Source organism: Chiloscyllium plagiosum, chromosome 39 (assembly GCF_004010195.1).
Source record: "Chiloscyllium plagiosum isolate BGI_BamShark_2017 chromosome 39, ASM401019v2, whole genome shotgun sequence".
Taxonomy (NCBI): Eukaryota; Metazoa; Chordata; class Chondrichthyes; order Orectolobiformes; family Hemiscylliidae; genus Chiloscyllium; species Chiloscyllium plagiosum.
This window is the reverse complement of record NC_057748.1, coordinates 7,356,972-7,376,063: the sequence shown is the minus strand read 5'-3', so window position 1 is coordinate 7,376,063 and position 19,092 is coordinate 7,356,972. Positions and strand designations below refer to the sequence as shown.

General features: G+C 45.1%; 1 protein-coding gene across 1 annotated transcript in view; it reads right to left on the bottom strand.

Annotated features, from left to right (window-relative positions):
* syt3 (synaptotagmin III) overlaps positions 1-19,092 on the bottom strand; it is a 102,992-nt gene that overhangs the window by 59,467 nt on the left and 24,433 nt on the right. Inside the window, exon 2 of the mRNA XM_043679639.1 lies at positions 13,282-14,350. Within this exon, the coding sequence (XP_043535574.1) occupies positions 13,282-13,435 (154 nt within the window). The 5' untranslated portion in view covers positions 13,436-14,350. The remainder of the gene's footprint in view (positions 1-13,281; positions 14,351-19,092) is intronic.

The following is a 19,092-nucleotide window of genomic DNA, read 5'->3' as shown; positions in this document are numbered from 1 at the left end:
AGGGTGGGGAAGCTAAGCAATGGATTACTGACTTTATTCTGATGGAGAGAAGGGGACTGCACAGAGATCTCTGCCAAACTGAGGACATTAGAGGACAATATCTCAACATGGTCTAGAGCTCCTTCATCTGTTTACAAACCTCTCCCAGGAGATTGCTTAGTGTCAGCTTGGGAGTGAATATATTATGATGCACAAATCCTTACAGTTGTGTGGGACAGGATGTATGGTGCAGAGTGCTCTCTTCCTAACCTGTTGTCATTCATACGCTCACTGGCCTGCTCACAGTCCACAGAACCAGACAGCAAAGGCAAATACCACTAAGAAATGAGGAATTCTAGCTGCAAGGTTAGGTTGGAAAAGCTAGAGCTATATACCTTGAAGGAAAAGAGGGAATATTTAATAGAGGTGTACAGGAATAGGACAAATTTGGATAAAGTAGATTTTAGCTACTAGCCAATGATACAAGGATGAGGAAGCAGAGTTTGGACAAGAGTTTAGGGGGAGATGTGAGAAAGTCTGTATTAATGCAGTGATTACTAATGACCTGGAACTGACTGCATCCAACAGTGATGGAAGCAAAGACAGTGTAAACTGGATCGACATTTAAGTGAAGCGAAAGAGGGTGGGAGGTAGTGATGGGACTGACCATATTGCTTTATGTAGATCTGGAATGGACTGAATGGGACGAATGAGCGGGGTCTCAACTAAGAATGTGTAATAAGGTTTGGCTGAGAGCCTGGGTATCCATTACGCAATTGAAACACCTGAGCCTCTGCTTGCTTGACAGCTCTGGTTTACTGACAATTGCTATCAATTCAAATGCTTAGACACACAAGTTTAGGAGATTTTAAATGCTTGCAGTTTTGATATTTTAAAGGGACTGCACGATTGACACTTTTATTGGCTTGTAGTAAAATAGTTTTATTTTAAAAAGAATGCAGGAGGCGATGAATGATTGCTCCTTTAAATAGTTTTTTAGGCATTCTATTGTCACTATGGTGTTAACAGCCTCTATTCAGCATGTAGTCACAGAGGTCTACAGCACAGAAAAAGGCTCTTTAGCCCATTGAGTCAGTCAAAAGCAAACACCAAACAATTCTAATCCCATTTTCACGTATTGTGGGTGAAATGGGCATAGATTAGATTACTTACAGTGTGGAAACAGGCCCATCGGCCCAACAAGCCCACACCAACCCTCCGAAGAGCAACCCACCCAGACCCATTCCCCTACATTTACCCCTTCACCTAACACTACGGGCAATTTTAGCATAGCCAGTTCACCTAACCTGCACATTTTTGGACTGTGGGAGGAAACCGGAGCATCCGGAGGAAACCCACGCAGACACAGGGAGAATGTGCAAACTCCACACAAACAGTTGCCTGAGGCAGGAATTGAACTCGGGTCTCAGGTGCTGTGAGGCAGCAGTGCTAACCACTGTGCCACCGTGCTGCCCACGGTGTCATGGAGAGCATTGGGGTCATGGAGAGGGGACATACCTCTGAGGTGATGTGAACCAAGAGATCCTTAAAAGCTTGTCGTTGTGAAATTTGCAGCAGAATAGGCTTTCCCGATTTCTGCGACAGAACTGGCCAGATTAGGAATGCCAGCTCCCACTCTGTACTAGTCTGCATCCTTATAAAGTGCTTACAAAAACTGGAGAGACCAGTACCAGGGTCCGGAACCTGGAATTGGTCGCCAGTTTTAAAACGTTCCTAAACCAACTCGACTGTGTGAAAATCCAGGTGCGTGCTTCCAATGCAATCAATCATAGAAGCACCACAGAGTGGAGAGAGGCCATTCTGCCCATCATGTTTGCAGCAACCCTCCGAAGTGCATCCCACACAGAGCCAGCCTCCTGCCCGCGCACCCACCCACCCCCCCCCACCCCCCCCCCCCATCCCTGTAACCATGCATTTCCAATGACTAACCTACTTAACCTGCACATCCTTGGACACTGTGGGCAATTTAGATTGGCCAATCCACCTTAACTGCACCCCTTGGACTGTGGGGGGAAACCAAGGCACCCAGAGGAAACCCACACAGATACAGGAAGAACATTCAAATTCCACACGGACAGTCACCCAAGGCTGGAATCGAACCTGGAGCCCTGGCGCTGTGAGGCAACAATGCAAAGCACAAATACATTAAATGAATTGAAACTTTACAGGTTAGAAAATTGTACACTTAGGGTAACCTGATTGAGGTTATAAAACATTAAAGACAATAGATATACTCCACTCGACTGTTTATCACAATTAAGCTTTTTTATTTCAAAAATATACTCTATTTATAAAATATCTTTAAATACTTAGTCCCTAAAGAAGCTCAGATCTGTACAGCAGTATATGGAGAAACAAACACTGGAGCTTGACTCTATCCCAAGAAACCAAAGTCATTTCTTACTTATAGAAGAATACATTTACACACATTTGAGGCACTGGGGGAGGGTCTGATAATTGAACAGTCCCCCATTTAACTTCAGCTGAAAGACCTCAGATGGTGGCCTTTCCCCCCTGTGTCTCGGTGGGAGCAGCCCCAGGCTTTAGTGCGTCCCTCAGCATGTGGTCCTGGACCTTGGAAAGTGTCAGTCTGCAACACTCGGTTGAGGTCTACCCCTTGCTCTTGAAGACCAACAAGTTTCGGACAGACCAAAGAGCGACTTTCACTGAGCTGATGGTCCTCCAGGCGCAGTCAATGTTTGTCTCAGTGTGTACGTCCCGGGGAACAGAACGTAGAGCACAGAATTCGGCGTTACAGAGCTGCTGAGGAGGGAACTCAACACAAACCACTACATCTTCCTCCAGACTTCCGTTGCAAAGGCACATTCCAGAAGGAGATGTGTGACGGTCTCTACCCTCCTCCTCTGCAGCTGTTTCAAGGGCAGCGTGTAGTGGTGCAGAGTCCAAGCATACATTAAGGATCTCAGTTAATGTTCTCCTGATCACCAGCCCAGCGATGTCCTGGTGCTTTCTGGTGAGGACGCATTCTACCAAATGACTTTGACAGTCTGCTCAGGGAACAACCTGACAGCATCCACCCTCACCTTTTCCCACAGGGTCTCGAGGACACTACGTGCTGACCACTTCCTGATGGACTTCTGGTCAAAGGTGCTTTTCTTTGTAAATTTCTCCAGGAAGGACGGGTGATGCGGAACGCTCCAACTGCTTGGACCATTCCACAGCAGTAAGGCCAGACCCATCCTTCGCAACACCAGGGACAAGTGGAACCTCAGAATGAAGTGACACTTGGTGTTCGTGTACTGAGGGTCTCTGCACACCTTAATGTAGCCCCCCTTATTCTGAGTTTTGTACATGGTGTCTCTGCAGACACGGTCCATCTTAGCCCTCCAGATGAAGTGCAAAGTGTCTTGGGTGACTGCAATGGGGCAGATTTGAGGAATGGGCAAGACCTGCATCATTTAGAACAACAGAGAAACTGCCTCACACCTGATGACCAGATTTTTACCCGCAATGGAGAGGGTGTAGTGCTCCTAAAAGTCCAGTTTCTGCCTCACCTTGCTGATGTTCTCCCCCCATGTTTTTGCACACACCCTGGGTCTCGCAAACTATATCCCCAGCACCTTCAGGTAATCTGTCCTGATGGTGAAGGAGATAAAGGGTCAGTCGGCCCAGTTCCCAAAGAACACAGCTTCATTTTTGCCTCGATTTTCCTTGCCTCCTGAGACCAGTTCAACGGGTTGCACTTGCTCATGAGTCTGCGCACTGACAGCAGATCCGAGAGAAAACGGTGACATCATCCATGTGCAGGGAAGCTTTGACCTGCAGGAATAGTCGCTCCACTCAGATTCGCATCCTTCCTGATGGACTCAGCGAAAGGCTCTATACACCACACAAACAAGGCAGGAGAGAGTGGGCAGCCCAGCCTGAATCCAGATCTGACCGGAAAGCTTTCTGATTCCCACCCCTTGACTGAGACTGCACTAATGATGTTGGTGGAAAGCAGTCAGATCAAATTGCAGATTCTCTCCCCAACGCACATTTTGGAGAGCACATCCCACATGTGATATCCTGTCAAAGGCCTTCTCTTGGTCAGGCTGGTGACGCAGGCATCTACCCCCCTGCCCCCACCTGCACATAGATGATTGTATCCCTGAGGAGCGTGAGGCTCTCAGACATCATCCTGCCCAGTACAGCACAGGGTGAATCACCGATCCCAGAGCAGACCTGACCAGGTGGGTGATGACCTTAGACAGGATTTTGTAATCTGCATTCCGCAGTGAAATTGGTCGCCAATTTCTAATTTCCTCCCTCTCCCCATTCTACTTGTAGATGGGGCAGTATGTTGGCTCAGTGGTTCGCACTGCTGCCTCACAGGACTAGGGTCTCACGTTCAAGTCCAGCCTTGGGTGACTGTCTGTGTGGAGTTTGCACATTCTCCCCGTGTCTGCGGGTGCTCCGGTTTCCTCTCACAGTCCAGAGATGTGCAGGTCAGGTGAATTGGCCATGCCGAAATGCCCGTAGTATTAGGTGCATTAGTCAGAGGGAAATGGGTCTTAGTGGGTTACTCTTCAGAGGGTTGGTGTGGACTGAAGGGCCTGTTTCCACACTGTAGGGAATCTAATCTAATCAAGATACGGGTGATCATACCTTTTGTCATGGATTCGCACTTCATACCTGACATAAGCATACTGCCATATACCTCAGGTTAGGAAGTACTGGAGTAAGGGGGAAGGATGTGATGGTATAATGAAGTACTGCATACAATTCTGATAACATTACAACAAGGATGTGAACACACTAGGGAGGGACAGAGGAGATATACAGGGATGTTGCCAAGACTGGTAAATTTTAAGTATGGGGGAAGATGAGATAAACTGGAGTTATTGTCTTTGAAATAAAAGAGATTTATTGATGAGAAAAAGCACATTTTGTCACAGCTTTTCTCTGACACTCATCAGGACATTCACAAGAATACCAACGTGAAGGGGAGCAATATATTTATACTGTATGAAAAGAGCATTATGCTTGCTTTATAAAGATAATGCCATGGAGAAAATACCTGCTAGATGGCAATTGATAGTTAACTGCCAAGCCTCACTTAAGTTTAAACCAGCAAGTCGACTCTGATAAATCAAGGCATTGCTCAGAGGAATGGACCAGAAAATGAACAAAATATGCCACGGCTATTCTCTTGTTTATTCTTCGGGGCAAAATCTTGACAAATTAAAATGCATAAAACTATGAGGGTCCAGATAAACAGCATCTGAAGCATCTGCTTCCATTGATAGAGTGGGCAATAATTATTGGCATGGAATTATATTAAATAGAATTCACATATCAAATGTCTACAGTGCAAAAAGAGGCTTTTGGGCCCATTGGGTCTGCATTGACCCACAAAATAGCATTCCACCTATACACACACCCGCACCCTATTCCTGTCAACTCACATTTACCATTGTTAGCCCACCTAGCCTTCATATCACTGGACATTATGGGCAATTTCCCACGGCCAATCCAACTAACCTGCACATCTTTGGACTGCGGGAGGAAACCGGAGCACTCGGAAGAAACCCACACAGAGAGAAGGAGAATGTGCAAACTCCACATAGACAATCACCAAGGAATTGAACCCAGATCTCTGGCACTGTGAGGCAGCATTGGTCACTACTGAGCCACTACTGAGCCATTAAAATTAACATGGTTAGAAAAATTAGAGGAGGGGTCTATCAAAGGAGTTGCAAATAGTGCTGAATACTGTGCAATCATCAGCAAACATCCCCACTTGTGACCTTACAATGGAGGGGAAGTCATTGATGAAATAGTTGAAGATGGTTGAGCTGAGGACACTACACCATGAAGCTTGTACAGAAAGGCCCTTGAGCTGAGATCAGTGATCTCCAACAACCACAACCAACTTCCTTTGTATCAGGTACGACTCCAAACAGTGCAGTTTTTCATCACTGATTCCCATTCACTGCAGTTTCGCTCGGGTTCCTTCTTGCTACACTCGGACAACTGTACCCGGTCAATCTCACCTCACCTCTGGAATTCAGTTCTTTTTTCCACGTTTCAACCAAAGCTGCAACAAGCTTAGGATCTCAGTGGCCCTGGTGGAACCCAAACTGGGCGTCACTAAGCAGGTTATTGCTGAACAGGTACTGCTTGGTAGCACTGCTGATGACACTTTCAATCACTTTATTGATGACGCAGAGTAGACCTACAGGGAGTAATTGAATTTGTTCTGCTTTTTATGTACAGGATATACCTGGACAATATTCAACACTGTTGGATGTACTGGAGCTGCACTGGAACAAATTGGTTCGGGGTGTGGCTAGTTCAGAAGCACAAATCTTCAGCACTACTACCAAAATGTTGTTAGGACCCATAGCCTTTGTGGTATCCAGTACTTCCAACTGTTTCTTGATAACACGTAGTGGCCTTTCTGGTGTTGGGGACTTCTGGAGAAGGCCAAGATGAATCATCTACTTGTCATTTCTCGTTGAAAGTTGGTGTGAATGTACAGCCTGTATCTTCTGTATTGATGTGTTGGGCTCCTCCACAATGTTTGTGAAGCGTCCTCCCCCAGTGAGTTGTTTAATTGTTTGCACGATTCATGACTAAATATGTCAGGACTGCAGAACTTAGATCTGATCCATTGGTTAGCTCAGCCTATCACTTGCTGCTACTTCTGTTTGGCATGCAAGTAGTCATGTTTGGTAGCTTCACCAGGTTGGCACCTCATTTTTAAGTATACCCGATGCTGCTCCTAGTGTGCCCTCCCGCACTCTCCATTGAACCAGAGTTGATTCCCTATCTTGATGGTAATGGTAGAGTTGGGGATTTGTTGAGCCATGAGTTTTAGATTGTACTGAAGTATCATTCTGCTGCTGTAGGTGACCCACAATTTCTCATGAATGGCCAGTCTTGAGTCATGGTGAGGAGGTGCTGGTGTTGGACTAGGGAGAGCAAAGTCAGAAGTCACACAACACCAGGCTTTAGCCAACAGGTTTGTTTGAAATCACGAGCTTTCAGAGTGCTGCTCCTTCACCTGATGAAGGAACAGTATTGAGTTGCTAGATCTGATCAAAGTCTGGCCCAATTAGCATGATGATATTGCCTACAACACAATGGAGAGTATCCCCAACGCGAATACAGGACTTTATCTCCACAAGGACTGTGCAGTGGTCACTCTGACCGATAGTGTCATGGGCAGATGCATCTGCAGCAAGCAGATTGGTCAGGATGAGGTCAAGTACATTTGCCCTTTCATTGGTTCTTTTGTGTCTTTTAATGTTGTGCTGCCTAGTCACTCATGGTGCAGAACATTGAAATTCCCAACTGAAAGTACATTATGTGCCTTGACCACCCTCAATGCTTCCTCCAAAAGGCATTCAATGTGGAAGTGTACTGATTCACCAACCTACGGAAAACAGTACATGGTAATCAGCAGGAAGTTTCCTTCCCTATGTTTGACCTATTGCCATGAGACTTCATAAGTCAATGTTGGGGACTCATAACGCATCTCCTTCCTGACCATTTACCACAGTGCCACCACTTCTGCTGGGTCTGTCCTGTCAGTGGGCCAGGTGTTGACTAAACATTTTTAAGGTACGATGATTCTGTTTGGCTTTTGCCTGACTAGCAATCTCAGCACTAACATCAAAGCCTTTGCCACTGTTGTTGCCTTAGTCAGTTACTGGTCTATTTCTTTTTAGAAGTTGGTACAAGTAGAATGGCTGACAGGTTCTTTTGTGAGGGCAATTTAAGAGTCAAACATGTTGTTGTGGGTCTGGAGTCACCTGCAGACCAGTAAGGACAGCAGTTTCCCTTCCTTAAAGGACTTTTAGTGAACAACAATAGCTTCATGCTCATCATTTAATTCACGATTTTTTAATTGAATTCAAATTCTGCCATGGTAGGGTTTGAAACCAGGTCCCCAAAGTATTACCAGGGACGCTGCACTACCATAATACCAGCAGGCTATGTCCTTTCCCTAATGTGTTGTTCCCAAACATCTATTGCTGTAGTCTTTCAAGATGGCAGGGGAAAAAGGTGATGCACAAGCTTTACAAGTAATGAGATGGATAATATAATTCTATGATTCTAATATCTGTTCCTGCCTATTGCTATTTGCATGTTCAGATGATTAAAGATGACACTGGCTGAAGGCACTATAGCGACATACAGATCGCTGTCTTTTTAAAATGTGGCTTTATATAACGCACTTCTCTCTTTAATTAAGTGTCTGACAAATGACTGAATAAGAATTAAAAGGCCACATCGCACTTGATTGATTGCTACAGAAAATTGCTTAATGAAAGATTAGCTGAGTATTTAGATGTGCTAACAAACACGCATTACAACTGGACAAATATGGCCTGCATGCCCAGCAGAGTACCGCGACTCCCTCAGTCAGGATTACGAATCGTTGCAGAATGTGAGTTTAATTTAAGTCACTGTATTAATGAGCAAAGCGTAAATCGTTGATTTAATTTGGCTGTAATCTGAACTACTTGCTGCAGACAGAGGGCCTCAGGCCAATTCCCAACCATCATCGAGTCATCTCCTCTAACTTGGGGTAGTGGCAGTTGCTATTGTAACGGGCCTCAAGTCTTGGTGGGCTCGTGAGGAGGGTTCTGGGGAAAACAACAGAAACAATGTGGGTTTATACAATGCTTTTAATATTTTAGGGAGGTTCACAAGGTGATGCACTTGGGCAGAATAAACAAGGCAAATGAAGAACAGCAAGACTTTTCAGTAAGTTTACTGATGCGTCCAGAGCTACAATTACGTGGAAGCATCTAAAAGCAGAGGGAGCTGAGCATGTTTGTACACCAGTCACTGAAGGTAGCAGGACAGATGGCTAAATTAGTTAGGAGGGAATATCGATGCACCTGTTTTTATTAGCTGAGGCACAGAGTATAAGAGCAGAGAGGTTGTGCTGGAACTGGATAAAACATTGATTGGGCCATAGATAGAGTATTGTGTTTAGTTCTGGAATCCATATTATAGAAGGGATATGTTAGCACTGGAGAAGGTATAGAAAAGATTTATCAGGATGTTGCCTGTACTGGAGAGATTTGGATAGGACTCGGGTTATTGCTATTAGAACAGGAGAGACTGAAGGGGGACACGTTTGAAATGTATAAAATTATAGGGGGGGAGTAAATGGGGTGGACAGGAAGGAACGTTTCCCCTTGGTGGAGGAATCAATGACCAAGGGGCATAGATTTGAGGTAAGCAGCAGGAGGTTTACAGCAATTGTGAGGAAAAACTTTTCCACCCAGAGAGTGGTGGGAGTCTGGAACTTACTGCCTGTAAGGGTGGGAGAGGGGAAACCATCAGAAAATTTAGATGTGCACTTGTGATGCAAGAACACAAGGCATGAAAAGGGATTGGAATAGCAAGGTTCTTATTTTTGACTGATGCTGGTCTGATGGGCTGAAGAGCCTTTTGCTGTGCTGTAGAACTCTATGACTCTACAAGATGTTGCAGTGCTGGCTGAATGAGTGTCATCCAGTGGTTGTTAAACTGACAATTTTTTAAAAAATTTATTCATTTTGTGGGATGGGGCGTCGCTGGCTGTGTTATTGCCCATCCCGTTGTTGTTTAATTTGTAGAGCACAGATTCCTGCCGAGTCCAGAGCCACAACACTATGGATCATCTTAGCTGTTGTCTGAAATGGCTCAGCAAGTCTCTCAGTTCACGGGCAATTGGGAATGGGCAACAAATACCAGTCTTGCCAACAACGCCCACATCCTCTGAAGCAATTGCTTCTTTTTGTAAAAAACCTCATAACATGCGCCATTAATTTAATGACTTTTATCTAAGGCTACTTCTGCTTAGCTAAGTAATATTTTCGACACTTGCATAATCATGTGGCAGTCACTTCTTGAATGCCATAAATTGGGCATAGTATGAATTGTGAAATATTTTTGCGACTGTGGCATCAAATCGTGTTGGCCAATTGGTAGCAGATAGGTAATTGGTTCAAGTCCAACTTGTAGCTCAGAATCTTGCCACTGCTGTACTGAGGAGTGTTACATTGCCAGAGGTGCTAAGTTTTGGATGAAATGTTAAACGTATAAGCCCTGCCTACCCTCTGAGTTAAGAGTTGAGAAGATCTCCCCTACTCTCCTGACTATTATTCATCTCCCCTGATTGACACCTAAACTAGATCAGCAGCTCAATGATGCTGTGATACCAAGAAGCTGGCAATCTGATGCTCTGTCACTTGCCATGACTCTGTGGATGCACTTGTGCAGGAGTGGGAGCACGGAGCGACTTCCCCTCCCATTTGTCACAAAGTGCTGACAGCAGCTGTGGTCTGGCAGTCTGTTGTCATCAATCAGGAACCAGGGCACTCTGTGCCTGCCTGCCTCACCCAACTATACGGTCATGGAGATGTACAGCATGGAAACAGACTCTTTGATCCAACACATCCATGCTGACAAGGCATCCTAACCTAATCTTGTCCCATTTGCCAGCACATGGCCCATATCCCTCTAAACCCTTCATATTCATGTTCCTATCCAGATGCCTCTTAAATGTTGTAATTGTACCAGCCTCGACCACTTCCTCTGGCTGTCATTCCATACATGCATCACCCTTTGCTTGAAAATGTTGCCCCTTAAGTCCCTTTTAAATCTTTCCCCTCTCATCTTAAACCTATACCCTCTAGTTTTAGAACCCCCTATGCTGGGAAAACGACCTTGTCTATTTACCCTATCCATGCCCCTCATGATTTTATAAGCCTCTATAAGATCACCCCTCAGCCTTCGACGCTGCAGGGAAAACAGCCCCAGCCTATTCAGCCTCTCCCTTTAGTTCAAACCCTCCAACGCTGGCAACATCCTTGTAAATCTTTTCTGAACCTTTTAAAGTTTCTCAACATCTTTCCTACAGCAAGTAGACCGGAAGTGAATGCAGGATTCCAAAAGTCGCCTAACCAATGCTTTCAAAACAGCTGGACGATTGATGGCATCTGTGTGTTTTCTTCATTCTGCAAAGGGGGTGAGGACGATGAGGAGGTTTCACAGGCTTCTGCACCCCATCGTCTCACGGTGATTTCTCGCAACGAGACAAAGAGAAAAAGAAATCTCAACTTCCTTCAAGGGTCACACCTGTGATGAATGTCAGTGAAGGGACCAGGTGGCACATGGGTGGCAGAATGCCACGTGTTATGTAAGGTGTGACTCTCCTCATCACTACAGATCACCTGCAGCAGCCTTGCAAGCCTGAGACAGATTTTAACCCTACCCTGCCAGTGAAACCCAAACAGTCTGAACCCAATAATACACACACGGTGAGCACGTTCCCACTTTGACACAGTTGATCATTCGTAACCCCACTTCCCAGGCCGAAAAGGACCATAGCCCAGACCAGCCTGGGCCTGCTGCCCTTTCAACACACAAGTCTCAGGAGCCCCACGGCCAGACAGCACATCCCGAGTTGCGTCCACCACTCCACTATTTAATGCCACACCACTTTTGAGATCAGGTGCACAGAAAGATCCCACAGTCTGGACTGTTGGACGAAGAGCTTACATTTGGCACCTTGTTATAAGGGGAAACTTTGTGAGCTATTCACATGCAAGATCTTGGGAAGAAATGCTGCCAACAATTCCTCTAGTAATTCTTGTCACAGGGCGTACTCATATTAAATGGCGAAGGATTAAACTCTAATACATATTTGGCTTAAGATCAGTTAATATATTACACTAGGTAAAGAAATATTATTATCTCTTGCGGGATATAAAGCTAGATCTGGGCTGAGTCATTTCTGCTTCATGATTTGAGTTACTCCTTCCGTGGGGGTGGGGGGCAGAGATTTGTGTGTGTGCGAGAGAGAGTGTGTATGTGTGTGGGTGTGTGGGTGTGTGAGAGAGAGAGTTTATATGTGTGAGGGATCGTGTGTGTGTGTGTGGGTGCGTGAGAGAGAGGGTGTGTGGGTGTGTGAGATAGAGAATGTGTGTGTGTGAGAGAGAGTGTGTATGTGTGTGTGTGTGTGCACGTGTGCATGTGTGAGAGCAGGCTGTGCAAGTTTGGGAGACTATGAGCCTGGAGGCTGTGGAAGGAAAAGCACCAGATGAAATAAGGTTACTGAGCATTGCGGACACAATGGTCTGATGTTCCATGGCAAGATCATACTCCCCGCGGAGATAGGAGGAGATATTGGAGAACTGTCGCTCAGCCTCTGCAATGTAGAGATCAGCACACCAGACAACAGCACCACCCTTAACGTCAGGCTTAATTACAAAGTCAGGGTTGGGTTTGAGAGCATGAAATGCAGTCAGTTCAGAGGGAATGGGTAAAGGGGGCAGAGAAATTGAAGCGACCAATTTCACGTTGACTGAGGAGAACCCCTCTGCGAAATAGTGGCATAGGCTCTTTTGCAGTCACCAGAATAAGCAGATGAAGCTTCAATTTAATGTCAAACACAAAAGACGTCACATCCAACACAACAAGACCTCTTCAGTATGGCACTGATGCCTCAGTTTAGATTTTTTGTGTTCAGATTAAGGAGGAGATAGCTATGCCACTGGATTATATCTCCTCTCCAATGCTCCAGCATATGATTAAAACCTATTGTGGCATCCCATATAATTTAGACCTGGTTAGTAAATAAACCTGGAGTATACAGCATGTCTCAGTGATGGTGACCATAAAACTATCATCAATTATTGTAAAGTCCCATCTGATTCACTAATATCCTTTGGGGAAGGAAATCTACTTTACTTACCTGGTCTGGCTTACATGTGATTTCACAGACACAACAATGAGGTTGACCCTCTGAAATGGCCCCAGCAAGCATCTTAGTTCAAGGGCAATTAGGGATGGGCCACCGATGTTGGCCTTGACAGTGACTTCCATACCCCATTAAAAAGTAAAGTTTGAAAAGGTAAAGTCACCATAGTCCCGCTCTTTCATAAGAGAGATAGGTGACTGGTCGTGAGTCTAACCTGAGGGTGATCACACCTCGGGTGAGGTTAAGACACAATCTTCATGACTTCACCTGGTGCAGAATTTGAACTCGTGCTGTTGGCATCACTCACCAGCCACGCAGCCAATGGAGCAAACTGACCATTTCGTTTACAAGCAAAAAAGAAAGATTCACAGGGTTATGTGGAATGGAACCAATCAGATATTCCTAAGAGCACGCCCCAGTAAGGTTAATGGGAGGGAAAACTCAAAGGGCTAAGTTGCCTCCTGCTACTCCCACATTTATTGATCTCATGGTTAGCGTAACTCAGAACAAAGAACAATACAGTAAGTTTTAGTATCCGACTCCGGCTTCCCACAGCGCTGTTATCCCATTACCTGTCTCGATGTGGCGTGTGCGGTCTCGATCGCGCATGAGGTAGGAGAACTCGATGCACTTCTCGTTGTTGCGGTTTTCCCGGATGCCGAAGCACAGTTCATGGACCAACGTTAGTGCGTTTCGGCACAGCTCTTCCTCTCCGTCTCCAGACATCTCGCCGCAGCATCGCCTTCGAGCGATGAAGGGAAAAGACAACCAGCTGCACGACGGGGGATGGAAGAGGAAGTTGACCGGGTGGGAAAGGCTCTCGTTGGAAAGCAAGTCTGAGAGGAGACTCTGCCAGATCCTGGAGAAGACAATCTGCTCAGATTTGGGGACCTTCCTGAAAAGGGGGTTTCGAGTGAAGGTGAAGGGGTTGGCGACTGGTTATCTCCGTGGAAATTTCAATCCTCAATCTTTGGCCGTCACGTCTTAGCTTAGGAGACCCAACTCCTATGAGTGTCCCTTTCTGAATGGGGAAGGAGAACGAATCGTTTGCGGCTGGTTGTGAATAAGCCCCTAACGCACATGGCCTTGACCAAACCTTGGGCCCACACGATGGGCAGGCCTCCAATTAAAAAACACCAGATGAGTTCTTCCCTCTTCCCTGCTGAGGAGAGTGGCCAAGCCTTTGCCCCCTTCTTGGATCGTGGCTTGTGGTGGTGGGGCTTCTGTGTCCGAGAGGATGGAGTGGCCTCCACGTTCTGGAGTCAGGAGCCTCTGGTTACCCTCCTGCCCTTGCCACCTCGGCACAGGGGAGTCGTGACCCTTCTCATGATCTTCGCTTTCTCAGAGGGCTACAAGGAACTCTTGAATATCTGCTGCCAGATGCGGTTCAAAATCTCCAAGATTCGAGGAACAGAACAAATTGCTGATGCTCCCACTCCCAGTCCTCCTGAAACACACTGCAATTACTGAGCTCTGTTTGCTTTGGAACACGGTTATGATTCCTCAGAGAGATCTCACAAGATTGCCTTCAAGTCCCACTCCCATTATTATTCGTGAAGAAGACGCAAGATTTTCGAAGCAGTGACTAATCTCGCTCAGATTTGAAAGTCATTGTGAAGGTGGCCTCTCTGCTTCTCATCCCTGCAAGAGAAAATGAAGCTTTGTAATGAACTGTGGAAACAAGAAAAATAAGAGATACATTGCTCATTGGTTCCTTCATTATCACATAACACTCAGCTCCCAAATATATCTTGGGCCACCTACACACAGCTTTCATGTGGAACATCCAAAAGTAGAATTACCATCAAGGGCCAAAAGTTGGAGGGCATATGCTGAAAGCGATTAGCAAACAATTCCTAACCATAATCCTCAGAGTTCCTTTAAAGGGACCCCACTGGGAATGTGGATGAAGGAAATATATAAGGCTCCATTATGAATGAAAATGAGGAAATCAACTGCAAGAATTATTCTCTCGCATTCACGGTGACTGCATCGTTAAATGACATTGACTATCAGATTTGAGGGCAAAAGTGAGGACTGCAGATGCCCCTCAATTCTGATAGTTTAGATCAGAGTGGTGCTGGAAAAGCATAGCAGGTCAGGCAGCATCCGAGGAGCAGGAAAATCAATGTTTCGGGCAAAAGCCCTTCATCAGGAATAGAGGCAGGAAGCCTCCATGGTGGAGAGATATTTTTTATCGCTACCTTTTATATTTTTCTCCTCTCACTCTAAACCTACGCCCTACAGTCCTGGACTCCCTCACCCCAGGAAAAAGACTTTGTCTATTTATCCTATCCATTCCTCTCATGATTTTATAAACCTCTATAAAGGTCACCCCTCAGTCTTCAACACTGGGAAAACAGCCCCAGCCTATTCAACCTCTCCTTATAGCTCAAATGCTCCAACCCTGGCAACATCCTTGTAACATCCCTCCAACAACTTATAAATCTTTTCTGAACCCTTTCAAGCTTCACAACATTCCTCTGATAGGAAAGAGACCAGAAATGCACGCAATATTCCAAAGATCAGAATGATGCTGGAAAAGCACAGCAGGTCAGGCAGCATCTGAGGAGCAGGAAAATCGATGTTTTGGGCAAAAGCCCTTCATCAGGAATGGTGGCAGGGAGCCTCCAGGGTATGGGGGCATTTATCTCTCCACCCTGGAGGCTTCCTGATGAAGGGCTTTTGCCCGAAACGTTGATTTTCCTGCTCCTTGGATGCTGCCTGACCTACTGTGCTTTTCCAGCACTACTCTGATCTAAACTATCAGAATTGAGGGGCGGAATAGCCTACTCCTGTGTTCCATCTTCTCTGCCTTCCTGTCCCCTCAGTCTAACTTCAACCTCTCTCTCTTTCACATGCTGCCTTTCTCCTTCCCTTCTCTGTCTTTCTCCTCTCTCTCCGCCCAGCCTCTCAAACACTTTGCCTTTCTACTTCCCTTTCGGTCTCTGATTTCTCCTTTTTCTCTCTCTCTCCCTGCCCTTTCTCTCTGTCACACCCTGCCTTTCCTTTCCCCTTCTCTCTCACTGTTTTTCTCCTCTCTCCCTCTTTCTCCCTGTCCTCACTCGCTCTCAGTGTCCCTTTCTCTCACATGCTCTGTCTTTCTTCCCTGCTCTATCTCTTTCTCTCTGTGCCGTTGCTCTCACAAGCTGTAGCTTTCCCCTCCTGCCATCTAACTCAATCTCTGTCTTTTCCCGTCACTCTCCAAGCACAGCTTCCACCATTCCTTCCATCTCTCATTTCTTCCTCCTGTGTTTCTCTGTACCCCTCTCAGTCTGAGCCATTTATATGTCAATTTCTTTCAGTATTCTCCTCACACAGGGTATTAACCCCTTCCTATCCTCTCGAGAGTGCTGCTACAATTTTGCGACAGATCATTCATCCAACCTCTCTCCTGCAAGATTTTCAGTGATTTTATGCAATTAATGAATCTTTATTCTCATTCCACTTCTCCCTCTCAGTGTTTAGACAAAGCTCATCTATCAGTATAAATAATGAACTCTCTCAGACCACTGATACATTGGACTGGTAACATTCAGGAGAGAGCTGTGATGGCATTAGAATGACGAGCAGTTGTTTCCCTCAAATTTGCATTTCTTTTGTAAAATCATTAACCCTTTTGCCCTCTCCCTACACATTGACCCTTTCTCTGCACAGATTGACACCAGTTCCAATACGGCTGTATGAAACTGCAGAGTTACAGCCATCTAACAGCACAGATACTGGCCATTCAGCCCGTCTGTTCCACACGAGCCTGCTCCTCCCACTCTTCTTTATTACCCTCTATCAACATCTCGTTCTATTTCATTCTCCCTCATTTGCTGAACTAGCTTCTCTTTAAATGCATCAACACTGCTCACTCAAATGATATCGAGCTGCTTTCACTTTATTGCCATTCTCTGGATAAAGACTTTTCTCTTGAATTCATTTATTTGTATATGGCTTATGGCTCATAAAAACAGAATGCGCTGGAAAAAAACTCAGCAGGTGTGGCAGCATCCGTGGAGAGAAAAATAGAGTTAACACTGGGCCCGAGATGACTCTTCATAGAATCATTACGGTGCAGAAAAAGGTTGTTCAGCCTATTGTGCCGATACCAACTCGAGTATTTAGTCCAGTTTGATTTTGTAGTGCTGAATTCCTGCCTGTTCCCCAGCATTACTGTCCAAAGAGACATCCAAGGCCCTCCTCAGTGCCTCAGTTGAACCTGCCTCCACCACATCTCCAAGCACTTCATTCCATACCCTCACGACTTGCTGTGTGAAAAAGGTTTTTCTCACATTGCCCTTGTTTCATTTGCATATCACTTTATATCTACGCCCTCTTGCTCTTGCTTCTTTCACAAGCAGAAACAGCTTTGTCCTATCTACCCAACCCAGGCTTCCCATGGTTTTGAAAACCATGATCTCCTCTCAGCTTTCTTTCCAAGCAAAACGGTCCCACATTCTTCAATCTGTCCTCAGAGCTGGAGTTTCTCATTCTTGGAACCAATCTCGTAAATCACCTCTCACTCTTCTTCATGCATTTGCATCTTTCCTATATTATGGCATCCATAATTGGACACTGTCGTTACAGTGGCGTGAGTATTCTCTGTTCTGAGGATTGGTTATACTGGATTCAAAACATTAGCACTGTTTCTCTCTCCACAGATGCTGCTCGACCTGCGGAGTTTCTCCAGCTCTTTCTGTTCTTATTTCCAGTATCCACAGTATTTTGCTTTTATATTCATAGCCCCTCACTTTGGTATCCCCCACACATTCTTCTCTACATCCATACTTTCTCAAACACTTTTGCTCTTTTAAATTCCTGTCGGATCTCCCTTATTTCATACTAGAGTGAACCGCTTTATCCCTGATAGTCATAACTGCTGATTTCTGGTGCCATCCTTGTGAATCCGTTTTTGCACCTCTTCTGTCCTCTATAACCTATCCATATCCTTTCAAGAACTCAAAAAACAGAATTTCGTCTGTTACATCCAATCTGGTCGAACCAAAGTTCTGTGTCAATTTAGTATAACTTGTTTTCAATAAAAGCCTTATTAAAAAAAAGAAAGAGCTGGAGAAACCCAGCAGGTCTGGCGGCATCTGTGGAGAGAGAAACAGAGCTAATGTTTTGAGTCCAGTATGACCATTCCTCAGAACACTCATGACACTATAACAACAAACAGTGTCCAATATGGATGCCACAATATAGGAAAGATGCAAAGGCATTAAGAAGTGATTTGCAAGATTGTTTTTTTTATATAATAGATCAATATTGAGTAGCTACTAATCATTATTGTGGTTGTCTCCTGCTTCTGTCTGTTTGAATGTTTAATTTTCCTTATTTGTTCAAGGGATGTGGGCCTTGCTGGCTGGGCTTGCATTTATTGCTCATCCCTGATCATCTCAGAGAAGGTGGTAGTGATCAGCTTTATTGGTTAAGGTGCCACATGGGATACTTGCCTTTATTAGTTGAGGAGTAAAGTTTAAGAACAGGGAGGATACGCTCAATCTCAAAATGTTGGTTAGGCCCCACCAATCGTATTGTGTGCAGGTCTGGACTTCACATTACAGAAGGGATGTAATAGCACTGGAGAGAGTGCAGAGGAGATTCACCATGCCTCACGTCCACTCTTCTGCCCTTTCCCTGTGACCATTGATTCTCCTACTGATCAAGAATCTATCTCAGTCTTAAATATACATAAGGGTTCTGCCCTCACAGTTCTCTGTGGCAAGGAGTTCCAAAGACTCATAACCCCATGAGAGAAGAAATTTCTCCTTATCTCAGTCTTAAATTAGCACCCCTTAATTCTGAGACTATGCTCTCTACTGCCAAACCCTCCTGTGAGGGGAAACATCCTCTCAGTATTTACCCTGTCAAGCTCCTTAAGAATCCTCTATGATTCAATAAGATCACCTCTCGTTCTTTGAATTTCCAATGAATATAGACCCAACCTGATTATCCTTTACCCATGAGACAATCCCTTCACTCAGGAATCATCCTACTGAACCCTCTAATGAAATAATGTATTTCCTTAAATAAGAGGACCAAAACTGCTTACGTTACTTCAGATGTGGTATCACCAGTACCTTGCCAGTAAGACTTCCCTACTCTTACACCCCTTAAAGTACGTTCCATTTCCCTTCTGATTATCTGCTGCACACTATGTGGTAGCTTTCTGTGTTGTGTGAACAAGTAGCCCACATGTCCATTTGCACTGCAGCATTTCTCCATTTAAATAACTTTCATTTGTTCTCCCTTCAAAATGAACAAATTCACATTATACTCAGTTAAAAATCACACAACACCAGGTTATAGTCCAATAGGTTTAATTGGAAGCGTCGCTCCGAAAGCTAGTGTGCTTCCAATTAAACCTGTTGGACTATAACCTGGTGTTGTGT